Source organism: Ciconia boyciana, chromosome 4, assembly GCF_034638445.1.
Source record: "Ciconia boyciana chromosome 4, ASM3463844v1, whole genome shotgun sequence".
NCBI classification, from domain to species: Eukaryota; Metazoa; Chordata; class Aves; order Ciconiiformes; family Ciconiidae; genus Ciconia; species Ciconia boyciana.
In genome coordinates this window covers 32,241,596-32,257,258 of record NC_132937.1, presented here as the reverse complement: position 1 = coordinate 32,257,258, position 15,663 = coordinate 32,241,596, and the positions used below count along the sequence as shown (strand labels likewise).

The window sequence follows — 15,663 nt, the reverse complement described above, 5'->3', positions numbered from 1 at the left end:
GGCATATGTGAAAAGCTCGTCTCCACACGTGGGTACACCTTACAGCGAGATACGCAGGCGCCTGTGGTAGCACAGCCCTCCCACACGCCGTCATGCCTTCCCAGCAGGAATTGCACCCCTGCGCGCTCCAGCCGCCCGCAGCAGCCCACGCACCATGCGCCCCTACGCCTGCGCGCTGGGCCGCGCGTTTTCAGTCAGCGTAAGGTGCGGGAGGAAGGCAACAGCCGCTCGGAGGCAGCGGGATGCCGCGTAACCGCAGCGAAACGCTGTGCGTGTGAAAACGAACGTCGCTCAAACCCCGGCCCTCCCTCCGCACTCGCACGCGCTCCTGCTTCCTCGCTGTCGTGCACGCACCGCAGCAGCAAAGGGCAGGTTCTGACTTCATTTTCAGCAGTATGAGCCCAAACTGCCTCTGCTGCCGCCGGTGCCGACGCTCGGCTCCGTGACCAGGCAGAGCCCCGCCTCTTGCTCTCTTCCAGTCAATCTGCTCCATGAGAAGCATGAGACAGGCTTCACAAGAGACAGGCTTCACAAGAGACAGGTTGCACGTAAAGGGCGAGCCTGTGAGACATCTCCACAGTTTCGTTTCCAGCCACCGTTTCCCGCTCCGGGTGTGGAGGCACGCTACCGCCCCGCGCCTCGCCCCTCGCTTCGCCCCAGGCGAAATACAAACCCGCCCGTGTTACTGCGCTTCTGTTGGACGCGCTGGCAGGGCCGCCGGCCGCGGCCCTCGGGGCAGCCCTGCACTCTGCCGGGGAGCCCCTCTCCTCCCCACCCCTCCCCTCCGCTCTGCCCCGCGGCCGCCGCCTCAGGCCGCCGGCGCGACACCCGCCGCCGCCTTGTGGCGGGAGGGCGGCCGGGCCCCCAGCCCCGCCCCACCCGCCCCGCGGGCCACCGCACTCGCGCCCACGCGTCGAGGCGCGCCGCCGCCCCGAGGGCAGAGCCCGCCTCCCTCCGCCGCCCCGTCGGCTCCTCCCCTCCCCTCCCCTCCTCCTCCTCCTCCTCCTCCTCCCCTCCCCTCCCCTCCCCTCGGCCCGGCCGCCTCAGCCCCTCAAGGACTCCGGGGCGCTCAATGTCAGGCGGGCGGCGCGGCGCGGCCGCCGGCAGGGGGCGGGCGAGGGGAAGCGGTGCCAGCCCTGCGCGGGAGCGCGGCTCAGAATCAGCGGCGCTGGCCATGCCGGGCGGCGCGGCGGCGCGGAGCTGAGCCCAGCCCAGCGCAGGGCGGCCGAGCCCAGCCGCGCCGCTGAAGGGCACCGGCGGCGGCGAGGCTTCCCCGCGCTCTCCCGCGGCTGGGGCGCGCCCGCCCCGCAGCATGGAGGCTGGGAAGCGCAGCTCCTCTCCCGGCAGCCGGGACGATGGCAGCGCTAACGCCTTCCCAGCCAAGCCGGCGGCCCCGGCGGAGAAAGCCCAGAGCAGCCCCGGCGGCGGGGGCAGCGGCGGCGTGAAGGAGCATGGCAACTCGGTGTGCTTCAAAGTGGACGGCGGCGGGGGCGAGGAGCCCGTGGTGGGCTTCGAGGATGCCGAGGGGCCCCGGCGGCAGTACGGCTTCATGCAGCGGCAGTTCACCTCCATGCTGCAGCCGGGGGTCAACAAATTCTCCCTCCGCATGTTCGGCAGCCAGAAGGCGGTGGAGAAGGAGCAGGAAAGGGTTAAAACTGCGGGGTTCTGGATCATCCACCCCTACAGCGACTTCAGGTGAGCGCGGGGCTCCCGCCACCGCACGGGGGGTGGCCCCGCCGCGGGAGGCAGAGCGGCGCTCCCTCCGCCTCGCACCTCGCCCGGCAGAAACTTCGGCGGGCTCCGGCCTGGGGGGGGGGCGGCGAGCACCGGCGCTCGCTCGGCGGCCGGCCGCGCCCCGCGGAGGTGAGGGGCTTCTCCCGCGGGCGGCCCCGGGCTCACCCCTTCCCTCCCTCCCTTCTTGCGGGCAGCCTCGCTGCCCCGCTCGGCGGCTAAAACTTTGCCTCCCCCGTCTCCCGCCCGTGCGTCGTGGAAGGGGCTGGAAGCCGGCGCGGGGCGGTTGCCCTGCCCTCCGCGGTCCGTGCACCGCCGGTGGGGCGGCCGCGGGGCTTGACCAGGCGCGGCGCTCTCCAGCGTGCTGCACCCGGGACGGACCCGCAGGCCCCGCGTCGGCCGGGCGGTGCCCGGAGCCCCTCGGAGCCCCCTGGGGGCTCCGGGCACCGCCCGGCCGACGCGGGGCCTGCGGGTCCGTCCCGGGCTGTCCGCGCCGCGGGGGCCGCCGCATTGGCCGCGTCCGTCGGGCGGGGAGCGGGCGGAGGGCGCCGCCGGAGCGGGGCACGGCCGTGCCCCGGCGTGGGAGAGCTCGCCGGGGCGCACGCAGCGACAGTAACGTAATAATTTATTTAAAATCCCGGGGTCCGCGCTGGGCGCGCGTCGGCCCCTTCCTGAGAGCCCGGCGTAAACACTTGTTCAAGGGGTTGCGTGAAGGGAGCGCGTCTCGGTCAGAGTTGCGGCAAAATAACTTTATCGAAGCTAACACTGCGTGGGAAACTGCGTTTTCATAGGCAGACGGGTAAACGTGATGCTAATTTAGTGTTGCTTTCACAGTAAGTTGGACGTGTGCCAAATTGGAAAATTCATATGAAAAGCAGTGCAAAGAAATTCCCGGGAAGAAATTTCCTTTTAAAATTACATTTTAAGTGAAGGATTATTTCATTGTATTCTCTATGCCAGCTGGCTGCATGCCTTTGTAAATTTAACGCTCTCTACGATATTTGCTGAAGAACTATCAGTGTCGTTAAGCGTATTTAATCAACAGTTTGAATTAACAGCCTGCGTGTATACAATAAGTGAATTGCACTGGAGACCATGTTTAAAAAAGGAAAATCCAGAACGTTCAATAGTTACATGGCTCTTCTAAGAAAAAGTAGGCTAAATAGAACATGCTTCAAGAGGGAATGAGAGGAAATACTTCCAAAGTCCGAGTTTCTGTGGGACTATTCGGAGTAGGGTGTTACGCAGCGAGCTGTGCTAGCACCTTGCAGTCAAGCCTGAGAGCAGTACAGCTACAAGAGCGGAGGAGCAGGGCAGCACTCAGTTATGACTCGAAATCATGCTTCAAATCCCTGCTTTTTTCCTGGCTCCCTGGAAGCAATAAACTGCACTTGTTCTTTTCCTGGAATACCTTTTCCCCCTCGCATGCCAGCTCAGCTGCACTAGCAGGTGCATTAAGGGGGGAGAGAGCCAATAGTCCACCCACTCCCTTTCTGCCAGCCAGAGAGGGACGTAGCAGGTCACATCTGATCCTGTGGTAGCACGCATAGGGGCTTAGGGGGGTCTGATAGCCTCTTACTTACCTCTGTGTGTGCATGAGTAACTTTATTCACGTGAGAATTCCATTAAAATGAATGAGATTATTCTTGTGAGTAAATTCCCTTGTTTTGTTGTACGCTTGGATTCTGAACAAGGTACACAACCCAATGATGTTTTGGGCAATAGGAGGTTATGCATCATATTATGCAGCATGCCACTTTTTGAGCTGATACGTGAAGTAGGTGATAAGTATGTTGATTCTGTTTAATTACACAAATATCTTCCAATTCTGCCCTGATTCTTCCTGTGGGAAGGTTTAGAGATCATAACATATGTTTACCTATTTTTTTCAGTAGGAGTAAACAATACTTTTCAGGCCTGTTGTCTGCATTTTCTTAAATTAACTGCATTTTCTGAGGGTTTTATTATGTCTTTATTTTATTAGAATGGAGGTGTTTGTTTTTTAAATAAAGTTCATACTCTTTCATTAGTCTTGGGATGATGTGGCCTGATCCGGACCCAATTTTTTAGCCAGTAGGACTGTTTCAGTGAGAAATGTGAGATGTTTGTGTCGTTTCTCCTGAAATAATTGCAACTGTATAATAGTAGTACTCTTTTTGGGTGGCAATGTTTATAGAAACAGGTGAAGAAGTTGTACTATATGGTATATTCATCTTCCCATATGGGAATCATGACAATGCTAGTAAGTGCCTCGTAACAGTGTCTCTGTACCAGAACAAATGCATATGTAAGGATGGAGTTGTTCTGATTTATTTTTGCATGTGATTTTGTAACAACGTACTGCTTGTACGTAGACAAGCCTTAAAACATCCAAAGAGACAGGGGTATTCTAATTTCACTGTGTTAATGTTGATACCACCAAGGGAAAGAACTAATTTTTCTACCAAAATAACAAGAGAAAGGTAAAAAGCAGAATATTTTACAGTATCCAAATGGGAAAATTTAGGGTAAGTTTGTAAATTTAGCTATTATTAGGATGTTTGTAGCACATATGAAAATGGACATCACAGTAAATTTTAAATATAGGCACACTTAGGAGAATATTGGGTTAACCATGTACAACATGGGAAAATTTTGGTACAGGCTCCTGTGGACTCTCATTTATTTTTGTTTTTCTAGTTCTGAATGCTTGTATGCATTTGCTGGGATACTTTGATGCATTTGGTTACATTTCTTGACCTTATTCTCATGATTGTTATAAAACTTTGTATGTTCATCTACACCGAGCAATATTTTGCTATGTTGTTTGCAGGGGGGTGGACAGTGTCCCTGTGCCCTCCCACCCCCCTTTTTTGGTATGAACAGAGCGTGGAAGCTGTGTCTATAAACTCAGTGCTCTGTGAATCGGTTACTTGCATCCTTGCAGGGCTTGGTCTCTAGTTTTATGGCTCTTCGTCCTGCCTGTGTTTCAGGGAAGAATTTGCTCTTCATCAGGCAGATACACCCTTGGAAAATTAAATTCAATCAGTATTACATAATTTTTCCAGAAGGGGACCATTTTGTTTCTGATTGTGTCTTCCTAGTCTTCTGAGGTTAATGTCTAATTTGGAAGCTGTTATGTAAACCGAGCACCTAATGCACATCAAACCCAGCACAAGACCTCTGCTTATCTCTTTGCAGCTGTGATTACTGCGTCTCTAAACTTGGACAACAATTCTGTGTAATTGCATGACTCACAAAAGTGAATTTATCGTCAGTGTTTTGGTTAGAATTTATTGAAGTTCTGCGTGCTTTCTGTGAGATACTGAGTGCCTCTGGCCGTCCCTGCTCACGTGTGGAAGAACGAGCCCACAGGAGAGCATTGCCGGTCTGGCCCCGTGGCCTTGCAGCCGCCACACGAGAGCATCACGAAGCCAATGGGAGATGCGAGCAACTGCACATGGTTCTGCTGCTGCCATATGCATTTCACTCATTTCATAGCAGAGTGGCGGTGGACATGGGCTTTGGGTGACTTTTATGTGTTGCGGCCTTCTGGTATTAGTGGAAATGAATGTGGCTGATTTTTCAGACAATTAATTACTCAGCGTCCTTTGGCACCTCATGAGTTTCTTTAATGCTCAGAGGGGTTGCTTGCACGTGCCCAGGCTGTTGGTCCGACCCTGTAGCATCTTTCTCCCTCCCTGTCTGTGGGTACACAGAGGAACTCTCGCTGTCATGGAAGTCTTGGTTTTATTACCACATCAGCTAGGGCATCTGTAGTCAGCAATCTAAAAAGAAAACAGAGTTACTACCTCCAGAGTCACACAGGAGAGGCATCTTTTGACCAGAAATAGCAATGTATGAGAAAGACTGAGTGGGAATAATATGTGTGTGAGCCTTTGCACTCTGATGGTTACAGTTCTCAGTTTGATGTTTGGGAAGAGCCTTTGACTGGAAGTGGGGACAAAAATTTTAATTGGCTTCAAGATGAAGTGAAGTAAGACTGTGATGTGGAGTTGTCTGGCGGAGTAGCACATAAGGAGGTGCAATGCAGGCCGTGTTGAAGGTCTTTTTCCTGTGTAGATGAATCCAAAGTATGAACTGATTTGCAACAATAGCAAAAAACTATTAACTTTTTATGTCAAGAGAACCTCTCTGGGTAACTTCTCATCTATTCAAGGAGCACAAAGCCTTATTTTAATGATAACAGAAAAGTAAAAGCAGAGTTAATTCTAAAACTTGAACAGAAAATTTCAGAGCATAGTGAATAGTAAAGGTATGCCAGATTTTTTTAACATGTGGCATTCCAGTTTTAAAACCTTTTTGTATACATGTGTGAGCGTTATCATGTAAACGTATGAGGTTTATCATATCAACCTTTATAAATCATATAAAGCTCTACTGATGCTACCTTGTAAGTAAATTTAATGTCAGGTTTTAATGGTTTTTAATCAGGGTGAAAGACAATAATATTTGCATGTCACATTTAGGTACTTACGGAAGAATATTTTTGTGTCTGTTGCTATTAAAAACCATTTTGTTATTTTGTGCAGTTTTATGCAATCCATCCATGTTGTCTGTCATGCACATGTGCAGCTTAATTTTTCAGTTAAGTATGTGCCAAAGTGTAAGTCATAATTGCAACATATTAGTGTGCCTCATGTTTTTTATTATACTTCTCTCCATTTTGAACTTACATTTGCCTTATGCATCAACTTTCTTTTTAATTTGTACGTATCTTTTGGACCTGCCTTTGACCACCAGCAGTCACCCTAACGTGGTAGACTGTGTATGTTATATGTGCAACTCACATACATATTTCTAAAATTTGTGCATATATTGATTTAAAACCTGTTCTTCTTTGGGACCAGTCTTTAAGTGCTATACCTATCAGTTATATTTTAAGAAGCTTAGGGTAAGCACTTTGTCCCTCTCTTTTGTCACATGTCTGTAATGTCTCAGTTGAAGCTAATGAGATTTATCTTTTTGTGAGCTGTTACATACTTAGGTTTATACAGAGCAGTAGAGTTTGAAAGTAATGTTATATGTGATGAAGACAAAATGTGTTGTATCATACTTAAGTGTAATTGATATAGATATATGTATGTAAAATTAAGTATATAAATCATGTTGGTTTATATTAAATAGATCAGTTACAAATTAGTGTGGGTTTTAATGAATACAGTATGTCACTGGTAGTGTAGAAGTATGAAATATCTGTAGTTTTGGATTCTAAAGGTAGTCATCTCAGTCTTGTTGCTCAGGATTTGTCATGAGGTTCTTTTACAGTATTGAGACTTTTGAATGATTTGCTAATAAACTGATAATCAGGGATTTATAATTATACTGTATACATTCTTTGCAGAAACAATTTTTTAAAAATTATTTATATTTTTATGACTGAAGCACAGTTTTAGCTAGGGCTATCTTTCATGTATCATTTTCAAATACTGCCATGGCAACTATAATTTTTATTTCTATTAAAGAAAAACTTCATACAGTTAAACTATTCCTATTACATGAGCATTCACTCTTTGTATGTGACTAAACATAAAGAAGCATTTAGTATTAAAAAGCTTATTAGTACTGCTTGGCTTTTTATTTGCTGCATTCCAACAATTTTTGCACTTACTTCTGTGAATGCCCGAAAGGATAAAATGACAAAATTGTAGCATTAATCTAAATAATGCACTTATAATGTCTGAAAATTCTTTCAGACAGTAAGTTATATATTAAGCTTTATAATAGTTCCCTAAGTAAAATGCAACTCCCATAAAGGCAGGCTGAAGAGAAATATGATAACAGTCCTCAAATGCATAAATGGATGCTACAAAGAGGAAAGAAATTACATAGAAGTAATGGGGTGAAATTGCAGCAAGAAATATCGAAATTAGACATTTAGGAAGCAGGACCAAAAATAAGCAATGAAATACTCTATTGGAAATGCTTTGATGTGGAATGTGGGCCAGAAATGCATTAGGTTCTTTATCATCTTCAGTTCCTATTATTTTTAATATTGAATAATGTCTCGTCATTGGCTGTCACTGATTCATTTGTTATGAAATCTAGTTGACTAAAGCTAGCTACTGGCATTTCTTTTTGTACCAGTTGTGAGTATGTATGAGTGAAAATGGATATGTAGAGGTGTACATTGTGCTTTTGGGCTCATGAGGGCCATGTGCTCTTGTCCTCTTTGAAATTTTCTTCATGAACCACAAGCAAGCTAGCTGAGTCCACCTGAGGTTGGTGCAGCAGCCACTCACCTTCCAGTCCTCTAGGGGATGTGGGAAGGTTTATGCCTTTATTTGTGCAAGGAAAACAATTCTAAAATGAATTGATAAGACATCCTTCTGTCTCTGGATAATGCAGAATACTAATGTATAGTTTGAGCTCACATATATGTTGAACATTTCCTAATTTTTATTATGTCCATTCTAGTCCTGGAATAACAGTCCATTCACTGCATTTTCTTTCAAACTTTGGACATGTTATATACTTGAACATAGAGTAATGTTTACAGCAGAGAAAGACCTCAGTAAGTGTAACTCAAATAATTCCTCAGTTGTTTGAGGTACTTTTAATTTAACTTGGGATGTTTTGAAGATCACCTGCAGCACCTATGAAGAAGTACACAAGTACATTTTTTCTGCAGGATGCTTAATTTTAGAATATTCAGCTTCCTCACAATCTAAATAAAGGCAAATATGTTCATCACGATTTTGAGATATGTTTAAAAAAACCAAAACAAAACAAAATCAAACCAAAATGTTACAGAATTCCTGTGAGTAATTGAAAAGATGATGCTTTGGGGGAGTTATATACAAGTCTTTGGGATGACCTGGGATGCTCAATATCATGAGACTTCCTCTTCAGTTTTCTGATTTTTTTTTGTTTTGACTGTAGTGAGAAAAAAGTGCTTGATTAATATTATCTCTATATATACACGTATCAAAATTTAGATCTCATAAGATCAGCATCATGCTTGGGCTCATGGGGGATTCTGTTATTCCCATTGGTTATTTTAGCAAGACTACACATTTTTGAATGTGTAGTGGCACTTTATTTGTTAACTCATCAAAATAAGCAATGCTTATAATTGAGTCAGTAAAAGTGTTTTCTTTACATTAGGTTTCTTGGACTTGAGTATATGGAGGGAACTGTGAATTGGAATACTACGTAAAAGCATGGAATAGTAAATAAAGGTCTGGGTTTAGGATTTGGTTTGAGGGCTTTGGTGACTACAAAGCTGAATAAAAAATGCATAATGTTTGATAAGTTGCTTAGGCTTTTCTATGGTTATATAATCAAGTTAAATTTTAAGTGGCTCAGTTTCTGACTGTTCAGCTGGGGGTGGCAGAAATGGAGACGCGTGAAATCAGAGGTCATTTAAAAAGTATGAATCTTTACCTCTGCACTTCTGCCTACCTATCTAAGATCGGTGACATTGTAAAATTTAATTAACTTTGTCATCTTTTTTTGAGAGGCTCGGTTTGAAGGTGCTAGAAGGCAAAATACTATTTTTAGAGAGGAGGGTAGAATATGAAAATTAGTAGAGAAATTTACTTCACTTGGTTGTAAATAAGAGGTATCCATTCTCACCTCTGCTTTCACTCAACAGCATGCCTGAGAGCCGTTTTCTATGTCAACATACAATTTTTGAGAGAGAAAAATCTCTTAACCTACTTTGCAATGTTTAATTTTTAACCTGACAGTACTGTTCTCTTTAATTGCTTGAAAGTCCTTTAGCTGTCTATTCCCTGATTCTTTCCCAGAGGCATGATTTAATTTTAAAAACCATAGTATATTCAGCTCTAATTATTGGAGGGCTCGTTCTAGACACATAGTAAGGTATGTTAATAACCAAAAACTATTTCAGCTGGAGTCAATGTCAGTACTACCTCAAGGACACTGTCATTTAGCTTCCATAAAATCTCTGCTAATATCTTTTAATCTGATGATAGTCAGATTCAAGGAAGCTGCATGATATTTTGCAATAATCTTATTGCCTTGGTTTGCAGCGCAACTGGAATAAGTCTGGAGTAAACTTGTGTTCATGTGAAAATGTTAATTTGATTATAAAGAAATGCAGTCTGTTTCCATTATATATTTTAAAAAACCCAAAACAAATCCTAAACCCTTTTTTATTTATGGAGTGAAGTTCCCACAACTGGAGTTGCATCATGTAGCTAAGAATAGGATTTTGTTCTTATTTTATTAACTTCTATGTTGTTTATGTGGATATCTTATCTAATGAAGCACGTTATTTAACAAATAATTTGACAGACTGTTGGAATTTAGCATGCTGCTGACATTAATACATTTTCTATCTCTAAAAATGTCATATTTATTAAAAATTCTTATTAAGGTATTTTGTTTTCAAGTGGAAAAGCACAGGTTGCTTTATGCTCACAGTCAAAGCTAGTTTGGGTTTTTTTGGGGTTTTTGTTTTGCTTGTTTTTTTAAATGATGTAATTTAAAATAGCCAATATACATAAAAATTGTTTTGACTGCAGGATTTTTTTTAAGGTAGTATTATTCCTTTTCATCCAATTCTCAGTCTGAAATCCACTGAAGCTTACACTTGCGCTAAAGCTCCAGTATATAAAGAGCCCCACAGAAATAAAATGTGCCCTCATGATATCAAATCTTCTGATTCTATATGTAGCACACTCTGGTTGCCTCCAGATTTTTCTCTCCTGTCAGCAGAGTAAAGTATGGAAGTATTGATGTTTCCTTGGCTGGTTCTGTTGTATCTTACAATAACTTACCAGATCCTCAAAGCAGCACCTCTCTTTGGCATGACTGCAGCAATATGCAGTGTTGTTCTGATATGATCTGAACTTTAAGAAAATCTGTAGGTTGCAGTAAATTTAGGGTAATATATCATAGGATCCTAATGATTATTCTAACTTCCTCTAGGTCAAAGCTATGGAAAATATACAGAACCTTTATAAGATATATACAGTAAGATCTATCCAACTCTACCCAGGAGATGGAATAAGAGTATGGGTGGAAAACCATGGGGATGCAATCAAGCTTTCACATGACTACTAAGAGGTTTTCCATCAGGCTCTTGAGTGACTTCTGTCTATTTGTTCATTCCAGGAGGACTTATGATTTCTGTCTGGTAGAGAAATTACCATGAAACCAGTAGTAGGCAATACTACCCCCTAAACCATCTTATTGCTGCCTGACAGTACACACTTGCAAGCTTCTGGGTTCCCCAAACACATCCTGGGCTACAGGTTCCTTGGGATGGCTGCATATGTACTTGTTTGCACTTGATTTCTCAGTGAAGATAACACAGCCAAGCTTGTCTGTCACTCTGGTTCACCTTGTCTTCACTGCCAGACAAGCTCAGTAGTAAAGCAAAGATTTCCTTGCTCCAACTAGGGATTAGTCTATTGGACACAAACTTGGAAACAAAACATAAGTAGTAAAATAAATCAAGCATATACCTCAAGCTTCAGTTAATAATTCTCATTACCCACCTTATCAAGTATACTTCAGAGATGTCCTGTTTTTCAGACCTGTGTCCCCATTGTTTATGGAAACTGTTATCTAGGTGAATCCCTAAATACTGAATCCTGCTTTTGATGTCTTTTATTTATAGCATTTCATATGGTCTAATTTTCAGGTAGTGAAACCCTGCCATGCGCAACTCGCAGTTCTCATTTGAGAGTTAGCAAGAGCATGGTGATGTAGTCCCTAGCAGATTTTTTTTTTTTAAAACAACTTCTCTTTTCCTTCATTCTGTTTTTTCCTTCTCCCTCCTACATCTCTTCCTGAAGATATAATGAATTCGTTTATATAAATGGAAATGATGCATTGATTTTTTTTTTTTGTTAGCTCTGCTGTGTAATTTTCCATTCTTACTGAGTCTTTTAGCTAGGAGATACTGAACTGTTTGTTCAAACTAGCAGGGAGAAGTTACCCTAGGTATTCTTCATAGTGTCTTGGAGATTGTAAATAAATACCTTGTAATAATTTAAAAAAAAGTAATTGTATGCACATTTTCTATTTCCCATGACTTGGGCAGGTTGGCAGCTTTCTGTTGAGAATTGCAACCTGACGCAATTGAACATGCTGTTTCCATAGACCTAGTAACAAGATACTTTGCCGAAATTGTCCCCTCAGCCCATTTATTGCCGGCTTGGGAATTCTAGTGTTGCATACATCTATCACATTAAAGGTATAATTATAAGAAACACACTTCTGTAATGCAAAGGGAGTGTGGTATCAAGAGTAAGCACTGCCAGATGGTAGGCAATCTAACAGAGCATTTTAAAAGGGTCAAAATCAAAAATGTCTGAAATCCGATGGCTTATTAAGCAATAGATGTTGCATGTGTGGGACAAGTGAGAGAGAAGTAACCTAATTTAGGTGCTCACATGACCAAACCTGACTTTTAATTGCATACATCTTGTCAGTAAATATCTGAAATGCATGTTTTTACTAACTTATAGGTGTTTATTGAAATTTGGAACAGAATATTAAATGCAATAATATACTGCTGGGTGTTGAAAAGTTGAGTAGGATTTGTGCATGTTCTTATTGTGTATTTATTGAAGTAGTGAATTTATTATGATCGCTGATCTCTCTGGAACAGAAGAAGAAATCTAAAAACAATTTCAAGGACCTAATAATTGTATTATTTCATACGCATACTACTTAGCTAAATACGTGAACTAAATACGACATAAATGGTGACTGAATCTAATTAAATGTCTTTGGTTTTAGTTTGCTATTGAAAGGTATTAGCTATGAGTTTAAAATTTCTTGCTTCCCTTTACATTGTCCTCTGTTCTTGTTTCCTAAAGGTAGATTTTCCTGTAGTCTGCCTGTATGCTGTGTTCTGTCATTCACATGCAGGCTAATTTTCTTTTGTCAAGAGATGATTCTTTTTAAGACAGGTCTGAGGAATACTCCTTCAGTATTATACATCCTGTCAGTGTTATTCGGCAATTTTCACCACCACCCCCCTCATTCTGCAGAACTGTATGAACATTCCTTGATGTGACCATGGTTGTTTCTATCACTTCTAAGCTGCAGCCAGCTTTTACGTTCTCCACAGGCTAGACCAAATTTATCTTTCCGTGGAAAGGATGGGAGAGCTGCAGTGAACTTCCACTCCCACACTTGTTCCTCACAGCGTGACAGAGTTCAGTCTTGCTTCAGGGAAGGAGAGCTAGCTTTATAGCCCGGGAATGCAGGTATCATGAATCCGCGTAAAATGATAGCAGATGTTCCTGCTGGGGCTACTGATTTGTAATTCCATGAAGTGTCAGTGAATAGCAGCTCATCTTAACATTGAATGTACATACTGATTTTATGCCACTGACAAAATGAGCAAATGGAATATGATATTTAACTTGGTTTCATGTTTCCAGTACAAACTTTTCCATTTCTGGAACGGCTTTGAAAATGTCAGGTTTACGCAGTGCTCTGCACAGAGTGTGCAAATCTATAGGATGTTAGATGAAGATCCGAGATGAAAGTCAGAAGCCTATCTATCTTTGGATTTCAGAACGAGTTAGGGACCTAGATACTTGTAAGCATCTGGACTCTGGCTGAACATCTTTCAGAATCCTAGCCATAAGGAGCTGTAAATGGTAAAACTGATTTTTAAAAAATGTCACCCATGGGTGCTCTGTAGAATAATTTGAATATGCTTAATGTTCCATTTCTGTCATATTATATATTTTGGTTTGCAGTTTACAGATCAATATTTAGTCTAAGATTATGATGAAAAGTTCTATTAATCATTTTTCATACTCAAGTTCTTGCTGTTCTCCACCAATGAATTATTAACACCTATTTGGCTGTTCTAATTATTACACATCTTTAGCTTAAACATGTTTGAATAGTTCATAACTCACTGTCCTCCAAAAATGAGACATAAATATTTGGCTAAATTAAATTTTGTCTTTCTGAGGAATATTGGCTTGTGGCTAAAACCTCTAGTGAGATCTCCAAAGTAAAGTGTTTTCATTTGCTGAAAGCCAGAAACCTATTTATTATATTTAGACAACTTCATTTTCAGTGAATATGGATGGAAGATAAAGATGGACATCTGGTGTTTTATTCACCATGGTAAAGGGAAACTCTTTTTGTTTTGCTGTATCAAAGCAACAGTCATCTGTCTGTATGGGAGTAAATAGCTTCCTTGGTACTTTTGCTGTTGTTTATAGTTCAGGTCATAGGTCCCCGACCAAAGTTTCTTTGAGTGCTTATTTTAGAGCCACTTATCATTGGCTATGATTATAGGCAACTTAACTTGCAGGCAAACACTTTCCCTTGTCACCCTTAACCTGTACTGTGTGGCTGATCTCGAGGGCAGCACGGGGGCTCTGCCGTTGTTAAGGAGCATGGTCTACGATTGAACGCCCGAAGATAGGAGAAGGAGAATTTTTGTACCAAGAGACTTCAAAGTCAGCTCTGAAAAACTCTATCAAAATATAAAGTGGAGAAGTAGATTATTAAATAATTCCCTTTTATATTTTTTCTGATAAATATTTATAGGTGAAGCATATAACAAAGCCTGTGGTTAAGTCTGAATAAATTTTCAGATCTTAATATCTTTATCAGTGTTTTATTTTTCAGGCTGAAAACTGACTTTTTTTTCTGAAGCTTAAAGTGATTTCCTCTCTTTTTTTTTAAAATTTTTAAATAAAGGCAACTGTGGAGGAAAAAACCTTTATCTAATATACATATTTTGTATAACAGCTCTACTTTAGATGGTTCTGTCTCAATGAACATAGAATATAATTTTAAATTAATCTATATAGTGGTAACAAATATCTTCCAGTGGCTCAACAATTTCATATGACTAAATTAAAACAGTAATTAACAAATGTATTTCAAGCCTGTAATCTGCCATAATTCAATAAATACTTTCAACAGTTTGTTGTTGAAATACTTTCAACTTTCAACAAATACTTTCAACTTTCAATAGTTTGTAAATTTAATACATATTGTTTTTAGAAATCGATCTTGACCATCTATTTCAGTGTTGTGTATATCTGTGACAAAATGTAATGGAACCTCGTTTTTTAATTACAACCAAGCAATGGATATGACTTGCAATACTCCTGCTGGCAAAGGTATACTGGGAGGAGAAAAGGCCTCATTGCATGTAAAGGCAATCTCTTGGAGTGCAGGTTATGTTCTGTTTTGCAGATCAAAAAAACATTTAATAAATGAGTATAAATAGGTTGTTTTGTTGTTTTTTTTCGGAAGGTATTTGACTGTTTTCTTTGTTGAGAATGACCAAAGCCATTTCACTGAAAAATGGGTTTGTTTCCTTATATTGAATTAAATTGCAAAAGGGCCATTCAGCAATTGCATTCCATTACACTGACCAATGTTCATAAATGTCACAGGCGGATTTTACATCCCCAGAAACTTGGTTTGTATTCCAAACGTCCACCCTTCCTTCACTGAGCTGCTTGCAACAGCAGTACGTGAGGTTTTGCTCCGGCCTGCTTGTGTGCAGCCTGCTGGAGCATTAGAGGGTAAATAGCATGAAAAGACGATGAGGAGCAGAGGTAAAACTAACAAGATCATGGTTATGTAGGCCAATAACTAGAACATCTTTGAACATCATGTATTCTCTTTCTTGTTTGCTTTGTTTGCTTTTCTGGGTTTTCCTTTTTGTGAATATCAGGTCTATCTGATCACTGCTCTGTCTAGCTACATAATTAGCTGATTTGTTTTGGCAATGCAGGCAGAGTGCTATGCTGTCAAAAGGATGGTAAGACTGGAGTGTGCAGTATGTAAATTGGGAAATTTTAAAGAAATGTTAAAATTATATTGCATCTGTTGAAATACTGGCGAAGGCAAATGGCTAGCAGAGAGATCTGGATACAAGCTGAATAATTAAAGAAATGGGGATTTCTGAGTATAGTTGGTGTAAAGAGGAGAAACGTGCAAGAGCTGCATTTTATTTCTGGG

At 42.2% G+C, this 15,663-nt stretch overlaps 1 protein-coding gene across 1 annotated transcript in view; it reads left to right on the top strand.

Annotated features, from left to right (window-relative positions):
- The first annotated feature begins 1,013 nt into the window (after window positions 1-1,013).
- Window positions 1,014-15,663, top strand: part of HCN1 (hyperpolarization activated cyclic nucleotide gated potassium channel 1) — a 215,744-nt gene continuing 201,094 nt past the window's right edge. The window contains exon 1 of the mRNA XM_072859097.1: window positions 1,014-1,695. Within this exon, the coding sequence (XP_072715198.1) occupies window positions 1,313-1,695 (383 nt within the window). The 5' untranslated portion in view covers window positions 1,014-1,312. The remainder of the gene's footprint in view (window positions 1,696-15,663) is intronic.